Source organism: Schistocerca gregaria, chromosome 6, assembly GCF_023897955.1.
Source record: "Schistocerca gregaria isolate iqSchGreg1 chromosome 6, iqSchGreg1.2, whole genome shotgun sequence".
NCBI lineage: Eukaryota > Metazoa > Arthropoda > Insecta > Orthoptera > Acrididae > Schistocerca > Schistocerca gregaria.
Window position 1 is genome coordinate 151999692 of NC_064925.1, and position 25724 is coordinate 152025415.

The 25724-nt window shown below is 41.6% G+C and overlaps 1 protein-coding gene across 1 annotated transcript in view; it reads right to left on the reverse strand.

The window, feature by feature from the left end:
• LOC126278778 (protein O-mannosyl-transferase TMTC2) overlaps positions 1–25724 on the reverse strand; it is a 990803-nt gene that overhangs the window by 302760 nt on the left and 662319 nt on the right. The window contains exon 6 of the mRNA XM_049979055.1: positions 7271–7385. Within this exon, the coding sequence (XP_049835012.1) occupies positions 7271–7385 (115 nt within the window). The remainder of the gene's footprint in view (positions 1–7270; positions 7386–25724) is intronic.

Genomic DNA, 25724 nt, shown 5'->3' on the forward strand with positions numbered 1-25724 from the left:
ACAAAGCAATAGGAAGGGTTTAGCGTCAATATCAGCTGTTCTGTGTAGATCATGCAGTACATCTACGTGAAAAATGACTTCGAACATTGTGCTTAATTCATATGATGTGGACCTGAGGTTAGTATATGCAATGCATGTAATAGGAAAGGAAAAAGTCTGCTCTAACGTTTCGTGGTTTGATGTACCTTCCTCCTCCTCCTAGTAGGTTCAACAAGTGGATAAAAATACTTTTAGGTGTCTTGAAGGTTGTGCCGAAAGCATCTATGAAATGTGCAGCAGAAGAAACTGTAAATTGTAGTGGAATGAAGGATATAGACGTTGCACGGGATGGGACAAGGCAATTTCGAGGACATCGTTCCTTGAATGGTGTTTCATGTGCTACTTCTATGGAGAATGGAAAAGTTGTTGATGTTGAGTGCTTATCTAAGTTCTGCCACACCTGCCATGAAGGACATATTGATCATCTAAGAATTATGATGGTTACAGTGGAGGTATGGAGTGTGATTGAGCCCTAAAAATATTTCAGAGGCCGGTGTACGAAAATTAAGGAGTTCAATGTTGGAGGGTTGTGGAGATGTGCAATAGAGGATTGGTGCTAGATTGAGGAAGCTACGAAGAGAAATGAAAGGAAAGTTGCTATGTGATGGAAAATCTTTGTCTAGCAGAGGAAGATTGACAGAAACTGAAATACACCTTCCTCAGAGTTATTATGGCCTGGTCATTAGACGAATTACACCTCTGAATGATGTTACAGCAATGAGAAAAGCTGTATGGGTCACTTACTTTCATCAGTTATCCACAGATGACCACTCCGTTCTCGGACGTAGCCCTGAAGGAGCAGATTCTTGGTGTGGTTACCGAAAAGCAAAAGAAAGTGGTCAAATATACCATTATAGGGATTCTCTTCCTGAGCCAGTTATGAATGAAATAAAACCAATTTTTACAGACCTAAGTCACCCTGTTTTGCTTAGTAAACGTCTTCATGAGGCACTCAGAATACAAATGAAAGTTCCAACAATTGCATATGGGAATGATTACCCAAGAATACTTTTGTATGATTAAATACACTAAAAGTTAGTGTACTAGATGCAGTGATATGTTCTAGTGATGGAGTGACAGGAAGTTTGAAGGTCCTGAGAAATTAAGGCATAAAATGTGGCTCTAATATGGAAGATCAATTGCTTGCGTGTGACAGACAACACGTGCATGAAGCTGAAAGATTCGCTCTTCAAGTGACTAAAGAAGCAAGACGTGCTAAAAGGAATGCGAAGAACAAGCTTGAAGATGAATAAATGCGGCACAATGAAGACTGTGCATCAGGAGTTTTCTGGGGCACAGTTTAAATGGACTCATATCTTCATTCGCAATTTCCCGCAAGTTGCATTTTTCAGAATTTAGCTACAAACATTTCCTAAAGTTTATTAAGCATTGCCCTAATTTTTTTCTGTAACTTGTAATAGTCCACACTTATGTAGTAGACTTGGGATTTATTGCAGAATCAACTAAATTATAAAAAAAAATACTCTTTTCTTACAAAGAAAATTATAAAAATTAAAATGTTACATCTGATTGTTTTATCCTTGAAATATACATATGGGTGGAATTTAATACATGTGGTACTGCAGCCATCATGTAATGCATATGTGGCAAAAATTTGGTCTCCTTCAAATGAACAAATTTATATTAAATGATACTTCAATTTGAGGAAACATTTTGGAAAAAAATTGCATCTATTTCTTCATAATTTTTTAATAACCCTATGCAGATTCAAAAATATTCAAAATACTTCTAATTCGCTTAGAAAGTGTGCCACATTACGTGATATCAATTAAAAAGTCTGTAAAACATATACATTATAAACAGTGTCTGAAAGAAATACGTTATGATTTTTACATAATATTGTGCCAGAAAAGTACCCTGTATCCTTAACCGCTGTGAGGTATCGTGACGAGATCTTGGGACCTCATGTGGGCTGTTGCGAGGAGCTGTGGACCCAGACGTCGTATTGATGAACGATAATGCTCGACCTCATAGAGCACAGGTTGTCGATGTTTTCTTCGAAACAGAAGATATTGCATGCACGGCGTTGGCTGCTCGGACCTGAATCCCATAGAGCACGTGTGGGATGCAATGGGGAGATCGGTTGCATCACGTCAGAAATTCTCCAAAGCTTCCGAGCAGCTTTTCAGGAAGAACGCGTGTTATTGTCTTAACTTCAGATAGACGACATCATTCACAGCATTCCCTGTCGTTGTCAGGCCTCTATTGTTGCTAGAGGTGGTCACATCCCATACTGAGCACATTACCCAGTTGTCGGAGCGTGTGGCAAATCCGTTATTTGGAAAAAAGCTACGAAAGTTTTTATCTACCGTTATGCGTATTGCAATTAGTTACGTTCTGTATTCATTACATTGTTTCTGTTATACTATTGCCTACCTGTACCGTTTTGTGCAAAATAAACGCAGTTTCAAAAAAGGTCAGTTTACTGCTTTTGGATACCAGTGCATTTCAATAGATAATAAGATAATAAATAGTCAAAATTTAAAATTCTCAAAATTGGTCCTGAATGAGCAAGTGACATGTATAGACATTATTTAAAATTCAGGTTCAGTTTTAGGAATTTTACATTTAAATATTTACACTCTGGGTTATCTACTTAAATAGTTATTTGCTGATGTTTCATTTTACCTTAATTATTGATCTCAAGACTAATATTAAATGTATTATCAACTACGAGTGTTACAAAAACTTTACAAAACGAAATTATCCACCTAGAAACTGACTGAAATACTCCTTCTTCCTCTTAAAACCAAAATCTGCTCCTTCTTAAGTGGTAACTAAATTTGTTTAAGATCAACATAATATTTTACTTCTTAAAAACTTAAAAATAAAATCTACTTTCTCTATTGGAATCTAGAGAACCGAAGTAGTACTTCTGCATGAAATGAAAATTTTCCTCATCTCATGCGTAAGTAATTTGATGTGTTCATTTACATTTTCATTCTTGTTATTGAAAGTGAATTAACAGAACCAATTTTCCACTTACTGTTTGGAATTTTTCCACTTTCTTGGTTTAAGTGCTGCTTGTGTTCAATAACTGATTCGCCTCAATCGTTAATGACGTTGTTTATGTAGGAAAATACGAGTATAATCCACGTTATTATTGTCCTCCTTGACGCTTTGAATGTTTTGTAATTCATGTAAATTACATTCTTGATGTTTACATGAAGTGTTTTTCTGGTTATCACTGAGCCACCGACTGACACTTTAATTCCATTTGAAACAGACGAACATCTACCGGAAAGTTTTTATACTCACGCATCAGTTGAGGCAGCTATTGTAAGATTCAATCAGAAAAGTTTTCCACCCAGCATACAAAGTAAGACTCAGCACTGAGAATTTGATGAGGTCATGCAGGAAGAAACGAGACTAGCAAGACTACGGTGAAGCGCCCGAAGCGCCCATTCGAGGTCATTAGAAAGGTAGCAGAAGATAGAATTGGGGAACGACATTGCTACCGTTTCCTTTAGGGCAGTATCGCAGCACTGTCCTTAACCAATGCACAGACATCACGGATAGTCAGACATGGATTTGAACCGGCGGCTAGTGTCTTCCACTGTGGCACCTCAGTGACTGATAGTAGAGAATACGTAGGCTAGATACGAGTCTTGATTAAGAGAGCCACTTGGCACGATCGGTCCCGCTTCGAAATGAACCCAGATGATAAAGGAAGAAACGTCCGGAGGTGCCCCAGACAGCGGTGCAATACCAATCTGCCTGCTGCCCGCCATATGGCAACAACCAGTAACGATGATCTGGTGTACCACTTAATTTCCACAGCAGGACCCCTTTGATTGTCATCCGCGGCACCCTTACATAACAGTGGTACGTCGACGTCATTCCAAGCCCCCTTCTGTTGCCCTTCACGAGAAACCGTCCTGGGCTTACATTTCAGCAAGGCGATGCCAATCCGCACTCGGCGAGTGCTTCTACTGATTGTGTTCGTGCTGGCCGTGAACTCCTTGGCCAGCAATGTCACCTTACCTCTCCCCAAATGAGAATGTGTGAGGCATTACGGGCAGAGTCCTCCAACCAGCGCTGGATTCTGAAGATCTAATACACCAATTAGACTTTGGCATGCTATCACTCAGGAGCACATCCAACAACTCTGTCAGTGCCAAGTCAGATAACTGCTAGCATAACGGCCACAGGTGGACCAACGAATTATTGACTTGATCAATTTGCGAAGCTCTTTCTCTTAAATAAATCATCATTTTTCTGAAATTGTACTTTTTAGTTTGTCTGCACATGTACTTCCAATCTACGTATTTCCATCCCATTCGGGTAATTCTGTCAGCGGGGTGGCTGACTCACCCAAATTTTTTCGTAAGTGGTCAGCCAGTCTCATTTCCCTATGCTGTTCTTTTAGCTCTTTTGTGTTTTGTTTCTTGATTAGCTATCTTGCTTCTACATTGATTTTAATTCATGGGAGATTGCCTGTGCGATACTCATTGTATGGTCGTTTCGTGTGCTTGCGTGTACGACCGTTTTCGTTGTTATCCACATTTGTTTGTTTTCATCGATGTCAGGGCGCTGATAACCTCGCCGTTGGGCGCCCGTAAGTTCCCAAACCACACACAAACACACACACACACACACACACACAGACACACACACACACAAAAAAAAATTCTTTCGTAGTGGGTAGTTTTATTGTATTAGAGTATATGTTGTCATTCTATGTTTACATGAAGGTACATTCATTTTTGAGTAGTGGAGTCTCTTTCTGAAATTATAAAATCACTTCAGAAAGGTAAGGTATTTACAAACGTGCAATAAGTTCCAGGGAACAAAAGTGTTTATAGGAACAAATAGTCTGTTGAAATTTGGAAAACATAGCAATCGAGAGAATCTTGTCATTACTGTATTTAATAATCTAATTGTTGCATTACAATACTGCGGTCAATAAGTGACATCAAATAGAGATGTTATTGAAAATCAGTTACAGATTAAATTCATTTTAAATTAGAAGCAACTGGAAACCAATCAAATTTTCATTTTCAAGGGTAGTAAAATTAAGAGATTAAAGAAAATCTGTTCATTTGGAAATATCATATGTTCCATGGTGACATAATTTTCTCTTCAAGGTACAACATAGTGCACGACGGCTATATATCGCTTAACGTTCCACACGTTATGTAACTAGTCATAAAAATACACAGAATTATACTCACTACAAAACTCAGATAGTGTACAATTAACAATACCCTCCCCATAGATTTACAATTATTGAGCACTTAGATATGTCGAAGTAATATTTACAAACACTGCACAAAGCGCAATTTCATGCCCCACAACAACAAAAACATTAGAAAATACCGGATTGTTCACATGACGGTCTCTAGGGCATATTTCCCCAAGGGATTCTAAAATTGGTCACTATTCTATGAACAAGAAACACCATATGTTTCTAGGCACACTATAGTCAAGAACAACAGTCCTCGCTAAATATCAAAAATAATATCAAATAATGTGACTGTAACGGAGAACCTCATTTCGGCACATCTTCAGTGAAGTAATGTGATGAATGTAAAGAAGTGACGTAAACTGATTTTCCCTTGTATATGCTTTGCTGCCATACTCTAAAGATTGTCATTTACGCCTCAGTGCATCGTATATTTTCATATTTTGTGATAATTTCGCCTGTGCTCTGCTTAAAAAAGCACAAAGTAAGATATGTGACACCAAGAGCGGTAACGACGTAATATGGGAGTAAATCTTACGCCAAATATACAAAATAATTATTTATTACGACAACTCACAGATATATGATCTAAATACCGTACTATATGTTGCAGAGTGCTTCAAAATGGCCTTTGAGCCGAAATAGGCCTATAGACAATGAAAACAAATTCACAATAATAGCAGCCGCTACACAAAACTGCGTTTTGGCTTAACGTACATATAATGTCCTTACAAGACATATATAGCGATGCAGGATCAGCTGAATTAAAAATTTTAGGATAAGTTTGTTTTTCCTTTTAAATGAAAATGTGTCCTTATTTTAACCATAACGATAGCAACGTATTTTCCATAAAGCGTACTACAAAAAGAAGCGTCCTTTTTGGCCACCACAAAAAATTAAAAATGACGCAAATTTCGTTTATTATTATAATCTTTTAATAACAACGTCCTACTTAAATAGAGTAGATACAGATGCACGACTAGGCTTCAGAACCTGAAAATACCTTTTAGTCCATTTTTGGCAGTACGAACGCAATTTCTGTAATGTGTACACAGAGAGGAGCAGTTTATGCACACAAAAAATAAATTATAAAATGCACATTTCGTTAGTTATCGTAGAGTTTCAAACACAACACACTCATCAAAGGTATATGAGTGTGTAAGAAGGATCCTGAACCTGAAAGTATGACCGTGACATTTGTCGCGAAAAGTTGCATTTGCTACTAAGTCTTAAATTTTTGGGTTACGTTTTACTGAAAAATTCAAAACAATTACGGAATATGAAATAAGAATAAATGACTATTTCAAAATTTTAAAATGTAAGGTACATGAGTAGATTACCATATTGTCGAGAGGTGGGCATGAAATACCCCACCACCATGGTATTGTGAGGGTTAAGATTTTTGCTACATCATTGTGAATTTCCTCACTGTGAATCTGTGGAGCAAGAAAAACATCTAATCTACAGCGCCATAATCTGACCATTTGTGACACTGTCAGAAGTTACATGGACACAGAGTTCAATAAAGCTCCTACTGCCTCAAGACCATCATAGCCTCACTCGGCAATGTGCTGTCGTAAAGCTGAATGTGGCTGTCTGGTTCTCAGCATAAATATCGTGACAAGAAGTTCACGTCAGCTGGTTTCAATCTCGAAACGGTATGTACTACATATGAAGCTGGTAAAATTACAAATAAACAAAAATGCAAGTGTGTGTGAAATCTTATGGGACTTAACCGCTAAGGTCATCAGTCCCTAAACTTACACACTAATTAACATAAATTATCCTAAGGACGAACACACACACCCATGCCCGAGGGAGGACTCGGTCCTCCGCCGGAATCAGCAGCACAGTTCATGACTGCAGCGCCTTGGACCGCACGGCTAATTCCGCGCGGCCTCAAAATAAACGCCTTATAAGCTGACGTAGTACCAGGTGAACAAGCACAACTGGACTCTAGGAAACTTGACAATGGGGTACAGCCACTCCACAGAGGATACCGGATCGCGCTGCAGCGGTACTTACAAGTTGTAGTGGACGTCCGCCATGTTGGGCCTGTGCTGGAGGGCCAGCCGGAAGGCCTTCTCCGCCTCGTCCACCCGGCCCTGAGAGCTGAGCACGGCGCCCAGGTTCCCGTAGGCTGCAACACAAGGCAACGACTCTCCGTCACTCGTCTGCTGTAGTACGGTCACACGTGAAAACAACTCACATGTCGTCTCAAACATTTAAGTTCCCAATTATACAGGCGGTAGAGAATCCAAAACTATTATAAGAACGTAGGCTTCCGCGTCCAGTGTCATAGTGATTTCTTCTGGGTGTTATGCCGCGTCATTGCTAAAAAACTAACTACAATAATAAACTAAACCGACGTTTCGGCTGAATTGGGCCATCCTCAGTGCACGACTGGTTTTGCATGGGGATGGGTGCTTCTATTTATTACAGACTATCGATGTCTGACGCCACTGCTTCCTCCACTACTTAAATTGCCTGCACAAAATTATAAAGCTCACGCATGAGACTGAAGACAATGGTACCTTGCCATTTCTGGATGTGGATGTATACAGAGCTGCCGAAGGTAAACTGGGACACAAAATGTACCAGCAACCAACGCACACTATCGGTACCTCCACGCGGAAAGCCACCACCGCCCAGCTAAAACGTATTCTGTACTGCGTGAATTAACAGCCCGAGCCTACCGGATATGCGATGGGAATAACATCAAAGAAGATTTAAATGAGCTACAACACACGTTTCGTGCCAGCGGCTATGATGACAACATCATAAGAAAGGTAGCTAAAAGCAAAGGGAGCAGAACACAAGAAGAAGGCAAAGAAGAGAAGCTTCCACTGTTACACTTACCATATGTAAAAGGCGTTAGTGAACGGCTAGGCAACATCCTCCGCCGAAGAGGTTTCAAACCGATTTTTCGCAGCAGTCACGGGATCCACGAAGTGATAGGTTTCACAAAGGATGTAGTCAACAATCTTAACGCTGGAGATTACAAACTACGGTACGAGTGCGGAGCTACCTACATATGAGAAACAGGGAGACCTCTCGGCTACTTACGAGTAGCAGAACACGAACGCTATGTACGATTACAACAATATAATAGATCGGCGATAGCGGAACACCACCGTGACTGTGGACAACCTATCAGATTCCAGGAAGCCCGAGTACTGGCGAAAGAATCGTGGATGAGAGAACGTAAAACACGCGAGGCGATCAAAATCATTCAGCAGCCTGACAACATCAACAGAGAAGATGGCTACAAACTCCCGGCGTCCTGGCTGCCGGCCATCGCAGTCCAAAGGGCCGCGAGCGGTCGCGGGGTAGAAGCTACAGGGGGAGCGCACGTATCTGCACCAACAGCTGTAGAGCAACTGTCAGTCCACTTCCGCTCACACCAGGAGGAAAACTCGCCGACCAGAAGCCGAACGCTGATTGGCGGAGAGCTACCAATCGTGGACGACATGGACATCCACGAGTAACCTCTGTCCTTCCATCTTCCCTTACGTCATGACTAGCCAATCATATTAAAAGCCAATTAAAAGTTTTACAACAGTGACGTCAGACATAGATAGTCTGTAATAAATAGTAGCACCTATCCCCGTGCAAAACCAATCGTGACCTGAGGAAGGCCGTTGCAATTCGGCCGAAACGTCGGTTTTAGTTTATTATTGTTGTTAGTGTTTTAGCAATGACGCGGCATAACACCGATAAGAATCTTAATCAATAATCCAAAACTAGTTACCTCGAGATAAGGGAATGAATTCTATTGACATAAAACACTTCTAATAGGAACTATTCATTATCAGTGTTATAGAAAGACATAGAAAATGATGGATCTTTGGGTAGCATCTAGTGGTGTCTCCAAATAGCACAATGACTAGTCTATAAAATGTAACTGACTCAGTTAGGGATTGATGTAGCGTACATTGCTCTGGACTAATGAAATACTCGATACCCGCGTAGTCAGAAGCTTGTCTCTTGTGTATGTGGCACATTAAAGAGCCACTGTGCGTTGCGATAACCTTTTTTACTTAAACAAAATATTGTTACATTATTTTGTAACACTTTTACGTTGAAAAGTGCCTGTTCAACAGCTGCTTTCTATTTCCAATTCGGCAGAGGTTCGAATCCTCCCTCGGACATGGGTGTGTTTGTCCTTAGGATAATTTAGGTCTACGTAGTGTGTAAGCTTAGGCACTGATGACCTTAGCAGTTAAGTCCCATAAGATTTCACACACGACAACAACAACATTTCCAATTATGCTTTCATCTTGTTTCGCGATCTAGTCATTGCATAAGCTATGCAATTATCATTCTGTACCAGTGTCGGCTATAGTCAGTCAGTATCTTGGAAGTGTCGTCTCTGTGCGGTTTGGAGAAAGGATGGTCACATGTTTCCGAGCGATTGGCCAATTTGCGTTATAGCCGGTACACGAGCACGCTTTATCGAAGCATTTCAAACTACGAGTATATACATCGATGAGCTAAAACATTATGGCCACCCGTTTAATAGCGTGTTGTTCCGCTTTCCAGACACAGTGAAACAGAGATTCTGCTTGGCATTAATCTCTCAAGCCCTTGTCATGATTCCAGAAGTATGTGGCAGAGGTCAACAAGCAATTACGCAGAATTACGGGATGATTGTTTGCGGGCACGCAGCTGGCTCATGATATGTGTTTCAGTGGCTATAGATGGGCACATTTATTGGCCAAGACACAGATGTGAGTTCACTGCATCACGTTTCTGACCTTGCAGTACGGACTGTTGTCCTGCTGGATGGCGACATCACCGTAGAGGGAGACTTCAAGCACGACGCGATGCAGGCGGTCCGTAATAACGTTCACGTAATTCGTTGCTGTCACGATGTCTTTGACTTCCACCACAGATGACGTGGAAGCCCAACTCAATGTACCCCACAGCATAATTGTGCAAACACCTGCCTGCATCTGTGTGCGGTGCATGTTTCGTGAATCCATTCGCCTGTATGACGGCGTGTAAGGATCCAGTCATCGACCTGGTGGAACAAGAAATGCGATTCACTCGACAGTCGAAACGTTTCTATTGATCAGCGGTGAAAACTCAGTGATGCTGTGCCCACTGCAGTCGTAACAGACGATGTCGTTGGGTCAACACAGCAACACCTAGGGGTAGTATGTTGCGGAACTACATGTCAAACAACGGCCCTTGATAGCTGTGTTCCGAAACGCTTGTGCTCGCACCATCCATAGATCGCTGCCTATCCTGGATTGCACAGTGAGGGACCCTCCGACGTCTACGTTTTGCGATGAGATGTGGGAGTCCAAATGCCATGCGTCCAGCTCTTTATACCACCATACTTCAACCTCCTTCCGCAGGTGCTTTCGAAAATAGTACGCCAACAGGCGAACTTCATCCCCGTTTCCACGATTCTTGTTTCCGGTTGCAGCGCCTAAACTATATGCTCTTTGTCTAAATCTCTTATATCAGTGGATTTCCGCATTTGCGGCCTGTATATTCGCTATAATAATTGCCTATTTGCCCATTCCTCTCTCTTCGGCTTACATTCTTTCCTTACTACAACACGTGTCTGCAGCGACAACAGCGGGCATTCAACATCGCCGTGGGCAGTGGTCATAATGTTTTGACTCATCAGTGTGTATGTGGTCCTTGTTCTTTGGCTCACGTAAGAAAGAACAGAGGTCTCAAATACATAATCAAGGCGAGACGGCCAATGATATCACCACGTCTGGTTTATGAGTCTCATGCCTACGCTTTGCTAAGAGCCTATGCATTATCCTTTCCACTTGCTTTTGATTTAATTATACGTATTTTGCTTCATTCCAACTTCTTTAGCCACTGATCTGATATTTACTCTATGAGCACAGCTTTCATTCTATCGTCATCACATGATCGCGTGATGCAAACGCGTTTCTTCCCTGAATATTGCAGCGAGTAAGGGAATTTTTTCATGCATGGAGTTGATGCTCCGACATACGCGGTTCGCGTCTCTATAGAAATACGTCTGTCCAGTATTTCACGATGTGTTAGGCACAAAGTTGTGGCCACCTATCTTGATGATCGATGGATGTTCAGCCTTGCCAGAATCTTATTAATAATTTTCAAGTTCAATCAGTTCGAATTACTGCCACCATGTACATTATTTCTACGTTGTGCGATGATTTGTAAGCCTTTAATAATGTATGGTGAACAAAGGCAAGCTGTGGATACTTCATTCTTCAATGCTACATGAAACAGCATTTAATACACGATAGGAAGATTATAAGAAGAAAACTTGATATAACTTAACTGATTGTAATAAAGCGTTAATGAAAATTTATGGTGAAGTCTTGGCGTCATTGTAAGTGAAAAAGTGCGCATAATACATCTTTAGAGAGCTCGTGGAACATAACTGTTTTTCTGTGTGTGTAGAAAGGAAATTTCAAAAAACATAATATTGTTATGAAAAACCGTTGGTAGTATTAAATAATTAAATTACCAGATGGGAAGTATTATAACATTTTTTCTGTGCAGTAGTGCGAACTGTTATTGATTTTGTAACAAATATGTGAAATGTTGCAATTGTTGAAAATATATGGAATGGTGCACAACGGTGTTTGCAAGGTATGTCTTGCTGTTGGTCAGACCGTCTTTGTGGTTTTGCTTCTGTCTCAAGACAGTTTCGATAGGCGGCTTGGTGAGGAGTAATAAACTACCTAAATGTGCAGGAATGGTGATTTAACAACTTATCTAGAGTCAGTGTCATAAATTTAAAGATATACGCAATTGTTCTTAGTTTGATTCAATGTAACGAACTCAGAAGCATCTGTGTGACGCAACTTTCATTCCGCAGTTGCCATGAAATATAAGCCTCTTGCCACGTCTACTGGATTTAGGTGTTTTGCATGAATTGATAATATTCACTATTTGGGTGCCATATTCCACCTGTAACTTTCATTTCAATCCGAAAACCTTCCAACTCCAGCTTTAGAGAATGAGACATGATACTCAATTGCCGACGCCCGAACAGAATGTGGATGAGTGTGGGATTTTGTCTGTGTAAAGCCTTGGTTACATAACGTCTTGTCACATTCTGGTGACAGTATGATATAAAACGTCGCCGAAATGTCCGCGGGTAATGTGACCTTAAGGAAAAGGAAAAGTAAAAGGAAAAGGAAAAGGAAAAGGAAAGGGAAATGTACGTTGCCTAGGTCCTTCCGTCGGATAGGCCGGTCACCTGGTGTAAGTCGTCCTGGTTGACGCCACTTCGGTGATTTGCTTGTCGATGAGGATGAAATGATGATGAATGTCACACAGCAACCAGTCATTTGACTTGGTCGGAGGTCAAAAAACACACCTTCAAGTTTGTCACTGACTGATTCAGTAAATTTTTTTTTTTTTTTTTTTTTTTTTTTTTTTTTATAGGGCGTAGCCACCCTTCTGATTGAGTGGTCAGCTATGGAGGCGGACAATTAAAAGAAAATGTCCTACAGGATAACGATATCTAGGATGATTAAGCAAATCATACACCCTAGCAGTGTGACTTAACAGGTATCACGGCCCTAGGATTAATATTTCTTGAGGCTGAAATGTACCAGTAAAGTACTTCTAGTAAAACTTTTGTCCTTCTGTCACATACTGATCTTAAATGAAGGTAGGGGGGCGTCACCTCCTATAGAACGTACCTAGTAACGCGCTATGATCTTCTAAGCAACCTCGAAGTTGGTTCTGTTAGGTTTCGACACTGTTGCCGGGCCGGCCGCGGTGGTCTAGCGGTTCTAGGCGCGCAGTCCGGAACCGCGCGACTGTTCCGGTCGCAGGTTCGAATCCTGCCTCGGGAATGGATGTCCTTAGGTTTGTTAGGTTTAAGTAGTTCTAAGTTCTAGGGGACTCATGACCAAAGAAGTTAAGTCCCATAGTGCTCAGAGTCATTTGAACTGTTGCCGGTACACTACTTAGTATTTTTATAACAATTCTCCAAATACTAACTTCTGACTGTAATTCGTGCTTTATTCCTCAGTATCCCAGTTCTCATTTGAAAGGGACTATTGTGAAGTGAAAGTGCATGCGTCGCAAATCAAATAGTGTAGCCTTAACAGAGCACGTGTCGAAATCAGGCTTATACAGTTTGGAGTAAATTAATTGCATTCAACTGGTTTGAATAAATCGGCTTGGCTGAAACTGATGAAGCTGCAAGAACATGAAACGATATCAGTGGAAACTAGAGGTGATGAACCTAGGACGTGGTGAATATGTAAAACAGTTGAAAATCTGTGCTAGTCCGGGAATCGAGAGTTTTCTGTTAATCGCGACCAGTCTCGTGTGCCATGAATCTGAGCAAGTCTCTGTGAGCTGACTGAGGCTTCGTTATTGATGGGTCCACCTACAGGAAGAAAAAATGAGTGACGATGGAAATCTGTGTCAGGCCTTGAGGCTTGCTCAAATAGCGTAAGCGCTAAGGCGTTCACACACTACACGAAAACACAGTGGCAACTTCAACTTGTAAGATAGGTACAGCAAATTAGTGCCACATTTCAACACTAATGTTCCGTGCAAGAGTAAAATCCAGAGAGACTCGTGAGGGCAGAGTGCTCCCAGTACAAGCTGTTGCAATGCATTTTTATTTACGGGCACCCATTTAAAGTAAAATGACCATTTTCAGATCACGGATATATTTACGTTATTTGAAGATGGTCGCTTCACCAGAAATAGTTGCTCATAATCATAAATTACAATAGATTTTGGTGGTTTGGTGATGTCATTATTCAAATATTGTTTTAGCTGTATTTACAGAAAAGAAGGCTTTGTTCACCAAATTACATTAGGTACATTACAAACTGAGAATACAGGCTGTGAGTTTCACGTATAGCCGTTCTACACAGGAAATACAATTAGAGCAATTTGTTGGTTGGCTTCAAATTATTTCACATTTTTGTTTGAGGATTAATCAGTTTGGGGTCAACATGTGCACTGGTAATAGTGCTGAAACATATATATACATTCAAGTACTCTGCCACATCTGCTCTATAACCTGTATATGGTCTTACTAAAGCAGTCTAGCTGAAGAGGAGCCCCGTAAGCAGGAGTTGCCTGAGAGAAGCTAATGTTGGGTAATCTCAGTTCACGACTTGCAAAGGAAATTCGCGGTAACGCGATTAAGTTCACGCTGTTGGCGTGGAATACATTTTGCACTGGTATAACGCTTTTACCAGCAAATGTAATTCTCCATTGCGAGTATTACACATTGAGATTACATCCTCCGGACGTGTAAAGCGTTATACAACTTACTAGGGGTTTACGCGGGTCGTTATAGCTGTAGATGAACTTCGCGGATTATCGAATAATTGGGACGCATCCCCTTCTTAAAAAATTTTCTGTGATGCTGGTTAGCGAGTCCTGTTCGTCTCCAGACATCGTGTAAATTATTTCGCAGAATAATTGTTTTCGAAGTCTGAAAAATGTTTTCAAAAATACGCACTCATTATTGAAATTACAAACTATCTAGTGAAACTATGAAATTTGCTGAATAAGATGAACAGACTATTACGTATTGCCCCATTTTTGCGTATGGATGCAGTTGGTGCTGTTCTGTTGTGAAATCCAAGATGGCCTTCACACAATATGGAATACTTGGTATTCTATAAAACACTCTTTGACCGTACAGATACTAGGTACGTAGACTAGATTTGTGAACTATGCAAACATATCTATGTAAAGCAGCTAATAATTTGTACTAGTTAAATAACTAATAGTTACAGTACTTTGTTGTGACGTTAATAAACGTAACAGATTTGTTATTGAATCATTTTCTTCCGTTACAGATAACAAATTCATTTGTGTATCAAAGTCTCAGCACTGTGTTAATGTGCATAATTTTTTCCCAGCAATTTCACAACCCTAGTCGATATTTCCGGATTATTCTTTATGAGCGTCGAAATCAACTTTTTTTAAAATATTTCCTTCTGTGGTTTATTTTAGTTTATTAAGATAAATACAAATGTTTATTGCCAAATTGTTGATTTCAGTTATAAATTGTGTTTATGAGCTAAGGTTCAGTTCAGTTTGGAGATACAGCTTATAAAGTAAATGATATTCCACAATACTCGACCTTTATTTACTGTTTAGGAATATACAGATGGTTCAGTTAAGGCAGTGACATATTATGGATTATTTCATTTCGTCATAGCTATTTCAAGAGCTACGGCCCTCTTAACACATAGTTACGTTCACAGCTCTGGGAACCTGGAAACTACCTCAACGGTTTAGACAGGCAGATATGTCTATAACATCGACTAACTTGTAGCATTTTCAATTATATTTTGTGTAAACGTCTAAAATGTTTGGCAGTGTTCAGAAGTAATCAGCGTGGATATTCGCGCTGGAAGAAATGTTTCTCCATTACATTCATACTGAGTGTCAAACAAGAGTCATGGCTGGAATTTTTGTTTGAAAAATACGAAGCCGAGGGCTACTGATGTTACAATCCATTATTATACTATAAATGAGAAAATCATTTTCACAGCTGGACTGCTAAACCGTTTTCAGTGAAATTTGAAATGGTGATAGATTGAAACCTGTTGTAGGGGGCGGGGGATCTTACGCTACTTAAAATCTTAAACGTTGAGGAAGGGAATGGAACATCCTTTTTTACATCAATAACATAAAACGTGTTAAAAATTATTAGATTTGTAGCATAATATGTACATTTCAAATAGCGCGAAGCATAGATACTGGATCCTGCTCATGCCTCTTCACACGTACGACTCAGCAACGACACTGCGCATGTGAGAGCGTTGTGCACTGTGCACTGGGGCATAGATAGGGGGTGTGTGGAGGAGGGGGGACGCTCAAAGTGAGCTACGCTGCCTACTCGAAGAGGCAGACAAGTGACATTATTGCGTGCACATTGCTTCCATACCATCACTCATCGTAACAAAAATACTAACATGAAAGTGCTGCTGTGAGTAACAGGTAGTAACAAAAATATGTCACTGGCTAACTCTGTCTAGTATTCTTTAATGACATATGTTTCATACAATTATTGGTATTTAAACTATCCATCGTTATTAGGGTAATCCTGGAAGTAACGATCTAATAAGAATTCTGGATGCATACATTGATGAAAGGCTTCTAATCAAGTTCAGATTGGTACGTGGTTCAATGCTGTAAGAGTGCCTGTGAAAACAAGTAGCATTCTGCAGTTGTTTCAAATGAACGGTATGTCACAAAGTCCCACCGACCCTTAGGTCGTCGGTGTTATTACAACTTTCAACGTTCGAAATGTGAAGCTGCAGTATTTGTCTTCAACTACAGGAATGAAAATATGATCCAGTAATGAACAAAATAAATTTGAAAAAGTGATGTAAAATATTTGACAATGAATGATCTAACGAGGAACGAGAAGCTTTATCCAGAAATCTCACACATCACAGACGATTTTAGGAAAGGAGGAAGGAATAGAATTGTGACAGTTATAACTTTACAAAGCTCGAAGAGCTGCTGAACGAGTAATGTTCTGGAAGTGATGTCAGATTGCAGAGGGTAGTGAAGTCGAAATGCACTCTCCACTACGGAGTAAATCTGAACTTTGAACTCTGACATTACCTTTGACCTTAACATTGACCTTGACTGCCTTCCTGCCCACCCGCACCCTACCACCCACCTTCCTCTCCTAGCACTCATCCTCTCCATCCGCACTTCCCCCTCTCACCATTCCTCCTTGTCTCCTTTATTCCCCTCCCTTCCCTTTCTGTAAACCACACCTTTTTTTAAACTAGGCCTATTAGTGAGCTTTTCCTTTCTCCGAGTTTCAAATATGGCTGCTTGGTGCAGTGACAGTTCATAAATTAAAGTTGAACTAAAGAAGCTTTCGGTCACAATTTTTAGTCTTTTTGACCCGGTTTCAACACTTCTATGAGTGCCTTCATCAGAAATTAAATATTTAAAGTGGCCTATAACGTAAGTACAAATGTATAGGAAATTTTTTTTTATATAAAAGTGTAAGTACTGACTAACAGAACAAGAAAGAGACAGTACTTAGGTGTCACGAACAAAATAAATATCAAGCCAGGAAGGCTTTAGTACAAAAATTTTAAAAAGATTACACGAAAGGCCAGCCACAGTGGGCTGCTCATACCTATAAAGCCACAGGTGTCAACAGACTGAGGCGCCCGCGTTAGTAAGTGTGGGCAGGTGAACAGACAACAAGAATGCCATCTATGCCATCTAGTCGTCGCAAATATAAGTAGACTACTTAATATTCGTGTCTGGTGCTACCTGTAGCTCGACATTTGCAAGCAGCCCGTAGTGGCTCGTTTCCACGCACTCTACTTTAAAATTGTGACTAACGCTTTTTCACTTAATATTTATTTTATACGTGACGTCTGTGTATGTTTCAAATATTAAGTATCCTACTTATATTTACGGCTACTAGATGGCAATCTTAGTGTAATGTTCACCTGCCAGCACTTGCTAACGTGGGTGACTCATTCTGTTGCTACCTGTGGCTCTATTGGTATGAGCAGCCCACAGTTGCTCGCCATTCATGAATTCTTTTTAAAATTTTTGTGACTAAAACCTTTCTGGCTTGATATTTATCTTATACGTGACATGTGAGTACTGTTTCGTTCTTGTAATGTTAGTCGGGACTTACACCTTTGCCGAACGGAATTAGCTGAGCGGTCTTCGTGCTGCAGTCATGGACTGTGCGGCTGGTCCCGGCGGAGGTTCGAGTCCTCTCTCGGGCATGGGTCTGTGTGTGTGTTTGTCCTTAGGATAATTTAGGTTAAGTATTGTGTAAGCTTAGGGACTGATGACCTTCGCAGTTAAGTCCAATAAGATTTCACACACATTTGAACAGTTTTGAACTTACACCTTTATACAAAAAAAACTTCTTCCCATGAATTTGTACTTATGTTATAGGCCTATTTTAATATTTAATTTCTGATAAAGGCACTCAGAAGTGTTGAAACCTGGTCAAAAAGACTAAAAATTGAGACTGACGGCTTATTTAGTCCAATTTTTATTCTAGTAGAGCTTCCAAGTGGACACACATATTGAGCTCTCCCACTCAAAGCTCAAACTTTTACTGTCAAATCTCATTTCTCAACTGCTTCTAATGCCAGGTTCTTGGAAATAGTACAATCAGGGAGCATATAAGTTAATTGTGTTACTGGATGAACTCCCCCAAAAATTGCTCAGTATTTTATTCCTCAATCAACTATCTCTGCTACTTGCAACCACGATCCTTTCTTAGAAATAGGACAATCAAAGCGTGCCAAAACCAAAATACATATTTAGAATACATATTTATCTCTCCAAATAATAGCTCTGGATTATACTTCCTTATCACATTTCTCGACCCCTTCCTAAGTTTGCCACTGTTTTTGGAAATAGGCCAATTACAGAGGTTCTGTTTCTGTGAATGTGTGGTATCGTGTACCAACGTAGTCCTTTGGAGGGCATTTCTTTCTACAGTTTGTGAACTGTCATGCCCACGTATTGATTAATAAGTGGTATCGACTTAAAATCTGCCGTGAACTACACTCCTGGAAATGGAAAAAAGAACACATTGACACCGGTGTGTCAGACCCACCATACTTGCTCCGGACACTGCGAGAGGGCTGTACAAGCAATGATCACACGCACGGCACAGCGCACACACCAGGAACCGCGGTGTTGGCCGTCGAATGGCGCTAGCTGCGCAGCATTTGTGCACCGCCGCCGTCAGTGTCAGCCAGTTTGCCGTGGCATACGGAGCTCCATCGCACTCTTTAACACTGGTAGCATGCCGCGACAGCATGGTCGTGAACCGTATGTGCAGTTGACGGACTTTGAGCGAGGGCGTATAGTGGGCATGCGGGAGGCCAGGTGGAGGTACCGCCGAATTGCTCAACACGTGGGGCGTGAGGTCTCCACAGTACATCGATGTTGTCGCCAGTGGTCGGCGGAAGGTGCACGTGCCCGTCGACCTGGGACCGGACCGCAGCGACGCACGGATGCACGCCAAGACCGTAGGATCCTACGCAGTGCCGTAGGGGACCGCACCGCCACTTCCCAGCAAATTAGGGACACTGTTGCTCCTGTGGTATCGGCGAGGACCATTCGCAACCGTCTCCATGAAGCTGGGCTACGGTCCCGCACACCGTTAGGCCGTCTTCCACTCACGCCCCAACATCGTACAGCCCGCCTCCAGTGGTGTCGCGACAGGCGTGAATGGAGGGACGAATGGAGACGTGTCGTCTTCAGCGATGAGAGTCGCTTCTGCCTTGGTGCCAATGATGGTCGTATGCGTGTGTGGCGCCGTGCAGGTGAGCGCCACAATCAGGACTGCATACGACCAAGGCACACAGTGCCAACACCCGGCATCATGGTGTGGGGAGCGATCTCCTACACTGGCCGTACACCTCTGGTGATCGTCGAGGAGACACTGAATAGTGCACGGTACATCCAGACCGTCATCGAACCCATCGTTCTACCATTCCTAGACCGGCAAGGCAACTTGCTGTTCCAACAGGACAATGCACGTCCGCATGTATCCCGTGCCACCCAACGTGCTCTAGAAGGTCTAAGTCAACTACCCTGGCCAGCAAGATCTCCGGATCTGTCCCCCATTGAGCATGTTTGGGACTGGATGAAGCGTCGTCTCACACGGTCTGCACGTCCAGCACGAACGCTGGTCCAACTGAGGCGCCAGGTGGAAATGGCATGGCAATCCGTTCCACAGGACTACATCCAGCATCTCTACGATCGTCTCCATGGGAGAATAGCAGCCTGCATTGCTGCGAAAGGTGGATATACACTGTACTAGTGCCGACATTGTGCATGCTCTGTTGCCTGTGTCTATGTGCCTGTGGTTCTGTCAGTGTGATCATGTGATGTATCTGACCCCAGGAATGTGTCAATAAAGTTTCCCCTTCCTGGGACAATGAATTCACGGTGTTCTTATTTCAATTTCCAGGAGTGTATTTTCGTCTTGAAGTCATTTCTCGGTCTTTTGACTCATGTTCAATCCACACTTGCTCATTTATCTTTTATAAGTCCCTGACATGGTCATTCTGGGGGCGATCTGCAGTGTATGTTAACTGAAGAGGACTTCACCAGCCAAGATCACTTAGAAAAACACTTTATTGGATGAGTGTTTTCGACAGAGTTATGTTGCCATCAAGGGATCGTATGCCTTAAAAGTTTTTCGCAATATGTTGTACATAAAATCCGATGATCACAGCATAGCTCTGTCGAAACTGGTCATCCAATAAGATGCTTAATTAGCGACCATAGCTTGTGCAGTTTACTTACCATTTTGTCCACATTAGCAGCTGATGCATACATAACTTACTGCAATTGATATTACATTAGAGTTAATAATACTATAACTTTCTTCCTTATACTTAATCTTTCAGATAAAGAAGGTGTTTCAGTTGCAGGGTTGTTGAATACATAGAGATCATGCATTCTTGTGAATCATTCCTCTTATCACTGGGTATTAGGCAATAAATGGTAGAATTACATCTGCACTCTCAGCGCCTTTCCATAAAAAAAAAAAAGGAACGCATCTAGACCTACCGGTTATATTAAAAGGGTGAAATGGTGGTTCCCAGGTGGTTTCCGTTAATGCAATGAATGGTCTCTTCACATATCCTGTTGCGCTATGGGAAATTGTATTTACTATCTAACATTTCATTAATATTAGTCAGATCGCATTTAGTTCATTCGTGCTTAAAATTTTATATTAAGTGGAATTCTTGCAGTGCATTAACAGCACAGTCATATATGCTGTGCACTCAGATTAAACCATAAAAGGAAGTCAGTGGCTTTCAGTTTTGTTGTTTTAGTTTGGCGGTGGGGCACAAGACACTGAAACATGGTAGAGGAAAATTAAATATTCAGTGTACCGAAGAGTAACGTAGACCTTGGTAACTTATTCAGGAGATAGGTGTTTACGAACAAAGATGGAGAAATATGAGGTGAAGACTGAAAGCAAAGGAGACAAAAGTCGAGGTGATAACTGAGAGTGAACGCGGAATGCAACAATGAGCAGAGAGACAGCCAAGAACAGCCATGGCAGTGACTGGATAGGGACGAGGGAGGGGTTGGATGGCGGCGATTGACAGCGAAAGCGATGCCTCGGGGCAAAGGCGATATCTGCTGGTCATTAATTTGCTTTCTCGTCCCCGATGAATTACTAGTAGAGATAACGATGTAATGCAATTGATCAAAAGGTCCTCAGTGACTTTGGGAGTAGCCCTAGCAAGTAATTACATGTTTCGGTGACGGAATCAAATCCTCCGATGCACCTCTGCCTGCATCCTTCATCCCAATAAATAGTTATTGTTAGCTGTTACGTCACTGGTGCAGTTTCCGTACAAAGTAAGGAAAAAAAAATTTAAGTCCGCACCTGCTATAGTCTCGACAGTCGAACCATATCTTGCTCAGAGTCGTAGGGTGCCGCCTTTATTGAATACCGCTTCTTTTAGTATGCTTATAATAAAAGACCCCCCCATGAACCATGGACCTTGCCGTTGGTGGGGAGGCTTGCGTGCCTCAGCGATACAGATGGCCGTACCGTAGGTGCAACCACAACGGAGGGGTATCTGTTGAGAGGCCAGACAAACGTGTGGTTCCTGAAGAGGGGCAGCAGCCTTTTCAGTAGTTGCAGGGGCAACAGTCTGGATGATTGACTGATCTGGCCTTGCAACATTAACCAAAACGGCGTTGCTGTGCTGGTACTGCGAACGGCTGAAAGCAAGGGGAAACTACAGCCGTAATTTTTCCCGAGGACATGCAGCTTTAGTGTATGATTAAATGATGATGGCATCCTCTTGGGTAAAATATTCCGGAGGTAAAATAGTCCCCCATACGGATCTCCGGGCGGGGACTACTCAGGAGGATGTCGTTATCAGGAGAAAGAGAACTGGCGTTCTACGGATCGGAGCGTGGAATGTCAGATCCCTTAATCGGGCAGGTAGGTTAGAAAATTTAAAAAGGGAAATGGATAGGTTAAAGTTAGATATAGTGGGAATTAGTGAAGTTCGGTGGCAGGAGGAACAAGACTTCTGGTCAGGTGATTACAGGGTTATAAACACAAAATCAAATAGGGGTAATGCAGGAGTAGGTTTAATAATGAATAGGAAAATAGGAATGCGGGTAAGCTACTACAAACAGCATAGTGAACGCATTATTGTGGCCAAGATAGATACGAAGCCCACACCTACTACAGTAGTACAAGTTTATATGCCAACTAGCTCTGCAGATGACGATGAAATTGAAGAAATGTACGATGAAATAAAAGAAATTATTCAGATAGTGAAGGGAGACGAAAATTTAATAGTAATGGGTGACTGGAATTCGAGTGTAGGAAAAGGGAGAGAAGGAAACATAGTAGGTGAATATGGATTGGGGCTAAGAAATGAAAGAGGAAGCCGCCTAGTAGAATTTGTACAGAGCACAACTTAGTCATAGGTAACACTTGGTTTAAGAATCATGAAAGAAGGTTGTATACGTGGAAGAACCCTGGAGATACTAAAAGGTATCAGATAGATTATATAATGGTAAGACAGAGATTTAGGAACCAGGTTTTAAGTTGTAAGACATTTCCCGGGGCAGATGTGGACTCTGACCACAATCTATTGGTTATGACCTGTAGATTAAAACTGAAGAAACTGCAAAAATGTGGGAAATTAAGGAGATGGGACCTGGATAAACTGAAAGAACCAGAGGTTGTACAGAGTTTCAGGGAGAGCATAAGGGAACAATTGACAGGAATAGGGGAAAGAAATACAGTAGAAGAAGAATGGGTAGCTCTGAGGGATGAAGTAGTGAAGGCAGCAGAGGATAACGTAGGTAAAAAGACGAGGGCTGCTAGAAATCCTTGGGTAACAGAAGAAATATTGAATTAAATTGATGAAAGGAGAAAATATAAAAATGCAGTAAATGAAGCAGGCAAAAAGGAATACAAACGTCTCAAAAATGATATCGACAGGAAGTGCAAAATGGCTAAACAGGGATGGCTAGAGGACAAATGTAAGGATGTAGAGGCTTATCTCACTAGGGGTAAGATAGATACTGCCTACAGGAAAATTAAAGAGACCTTTGGAGAGAAGAGAACCACGTGTATGAATATCAAGAGCTCAGATGGCAACCCAATTCTAAGCAAAGAAGGGAAGGCAGAAAGGTGGAAGGAGTATATAGAAGGTTTATACAAGGGTGATGTACTTGAGGACAATATTATGGAAATGGAAGAGGATGTAGATGAAGACGAAATGGGTGATACGATACTGCGTGAAGAGTTTGACAGAGCACTGAAAGACCTGAGTCGAAACAAGGCCCCCGGAGTAGACAACATTCCATTAGAACTACTGACGGCCTTGGGAGAGCCAGTCATGACAAAACTCTACCAGCCGGTGAGCAAGATGTATGAGACAGGCGAAATACCCTCAGACTTCAAGAAGAATATAATAATTCCAATCCCAAATAAAGCAGGTGCTGACAGATGTGAAAATTACCGAACAATAAGTTTAATAAGTCACAGCTGCAAAATACTAACGCGAATTCTTTACAGACGAATGGAAAAACTGGTAGATGCGGACCTCGGGGAGGATCAGTTTGGATTCCGTCGAAATGTTGGAACACGTGAGGCAATACTGATCTTACGACTTATCTTAGAAGAAAGATTACGAAAAGGGAAACCTACGTTTCTAGCATTTGTAGACTTAGAGAAAGCTTTTGACAATGTTGACTGGAATACTCTTTTTCAAATTCTAAAGGTGGCAGGGGTAAAATACAGGGAGCGAAAGGCTATTTACAATTTGTACAGAAACCAGATGGCAGTCATAAGAGTCGAGGGGCATGAAAGGGAAGTAGTGGTTGGGAAAAGAGTGAGACAGGGTTGTAGCCTCTCCCCGATGTTATTCAATCTGTATATTGAGCAAGCAGTAAAGGAAACAAAAGAAAAATTTGGAGTAGGTATTAAAATTCATGGAGACGAAGTAAAAACTTTGAGGTTCGCCGATGACATTGTAATTCTGTCAGAGACGGCAAAGGACTTGGAAGAGCAGTTGAACGGAATGGACAGTGTCTTGAAAGGAGGATATAAGATGAACATCAACAAAAGCAAAACGAGGATAATGGAATGTAGTCCAATTAAATCGGGTGATGCTGAGGGAATTAGATTAGGAAATGAGACACTTAAAGTAGTAAAGGTGTTTTGCTATTTAGGAAGTAAAATAACTGATGATGGTCGAAGTAGAGAGGATATAAAATGTAGACTGGCAATGGCAAGGAAAGCGTTTCTGAAGAAGAGAAATTTGTTAACATCGAATATAGATTTAAGTGTCAGGAAGTCATTTCTGAAAATATTTGTTTGGAGTGTAGCCATGTATGGAAGTGAAACATGGACGATAACTAGTTTGGACAAGAAGAGAATAGAAGCTTTCGAAATGTGGTGCTACAGAAGAATACTGAAGATAAGGTGGATAGATCACGTAACTAATGAGGAGGTATTGAATAGGATTGGGGAGAAGAAAAGTTTGTGGCACAACTTGACTAGAAGAAGGGATCTGTTTGTAGGACATGTTTTGAGGCATCAAGGGATCACAAATTTAGCATTGGAGGGCAGTGTGGAGGGTAAAAATCGTAGAGGGAGACCGAGAGATGAGTACACTAAGCAGATTCAGAAGGATGTAGGTTGCAGTAGGTACTGGGAGATGAAGAAGCTTGCACAGGATAGAGTAGCATGGTGAGCTGCATCAAACCAGTCTCAGGACTGAAGACCACAACAACATCATAATAAAAGAGGTGCAGTCGAGAATAATTCCGTGTCCATATCGTGAAGCGTGCCGTGCCACGGGTGGTTTGTCAGATTAGTGAAATTGCGTTTGTTAATTTTGAAGTTGAAACTTGTCGTAAATCGAGAAATGTCCGAGCATTTCAGAGCAAGATGACCGGAGTCGACATTAACGGTGCAAACATCGAAAAGTAGAGTTCTCGTGTTTCACTGCTCGAATGGTTCAAATGCCTCTGAGCACTATGGGACTTAACATCTGAGGTCATCAATCCCTTAGAACTTATAACTACTTAAACCTAACTAACCTAAGGACATCACACACATCCATGCCCGAGGCAAGATTCGAATCTGCGTCCGAAGCGGTCGCGCGGTTCCAGGCTGAAGCGCCTAGAACCGCTCACCGACAGCGGCCGGCCGCAGGCGTAAAGAAAGACGGTTAACGCAGTTATGATGTCGTCCGATAATGTCCACATGCGCTTGATTGGAGACAGATCTGGAGATCGAGCAAACCAAAACGATATCTCGACACTCTGTTGAGCATATTGGGTTAGAACAGGGATATTTGGGCGAGTGTTATCCAGCGGAAGATGCCCACTGGAATGCTGTTCATGGCAACGCGATAGGTCGAATCATCAGACTGACGTACAAATTTGCAGTCAGGAGCCGGACGTTGTGGCCGAGCGGTTCTAGGCGCTTCAGTCCGGAACCGCG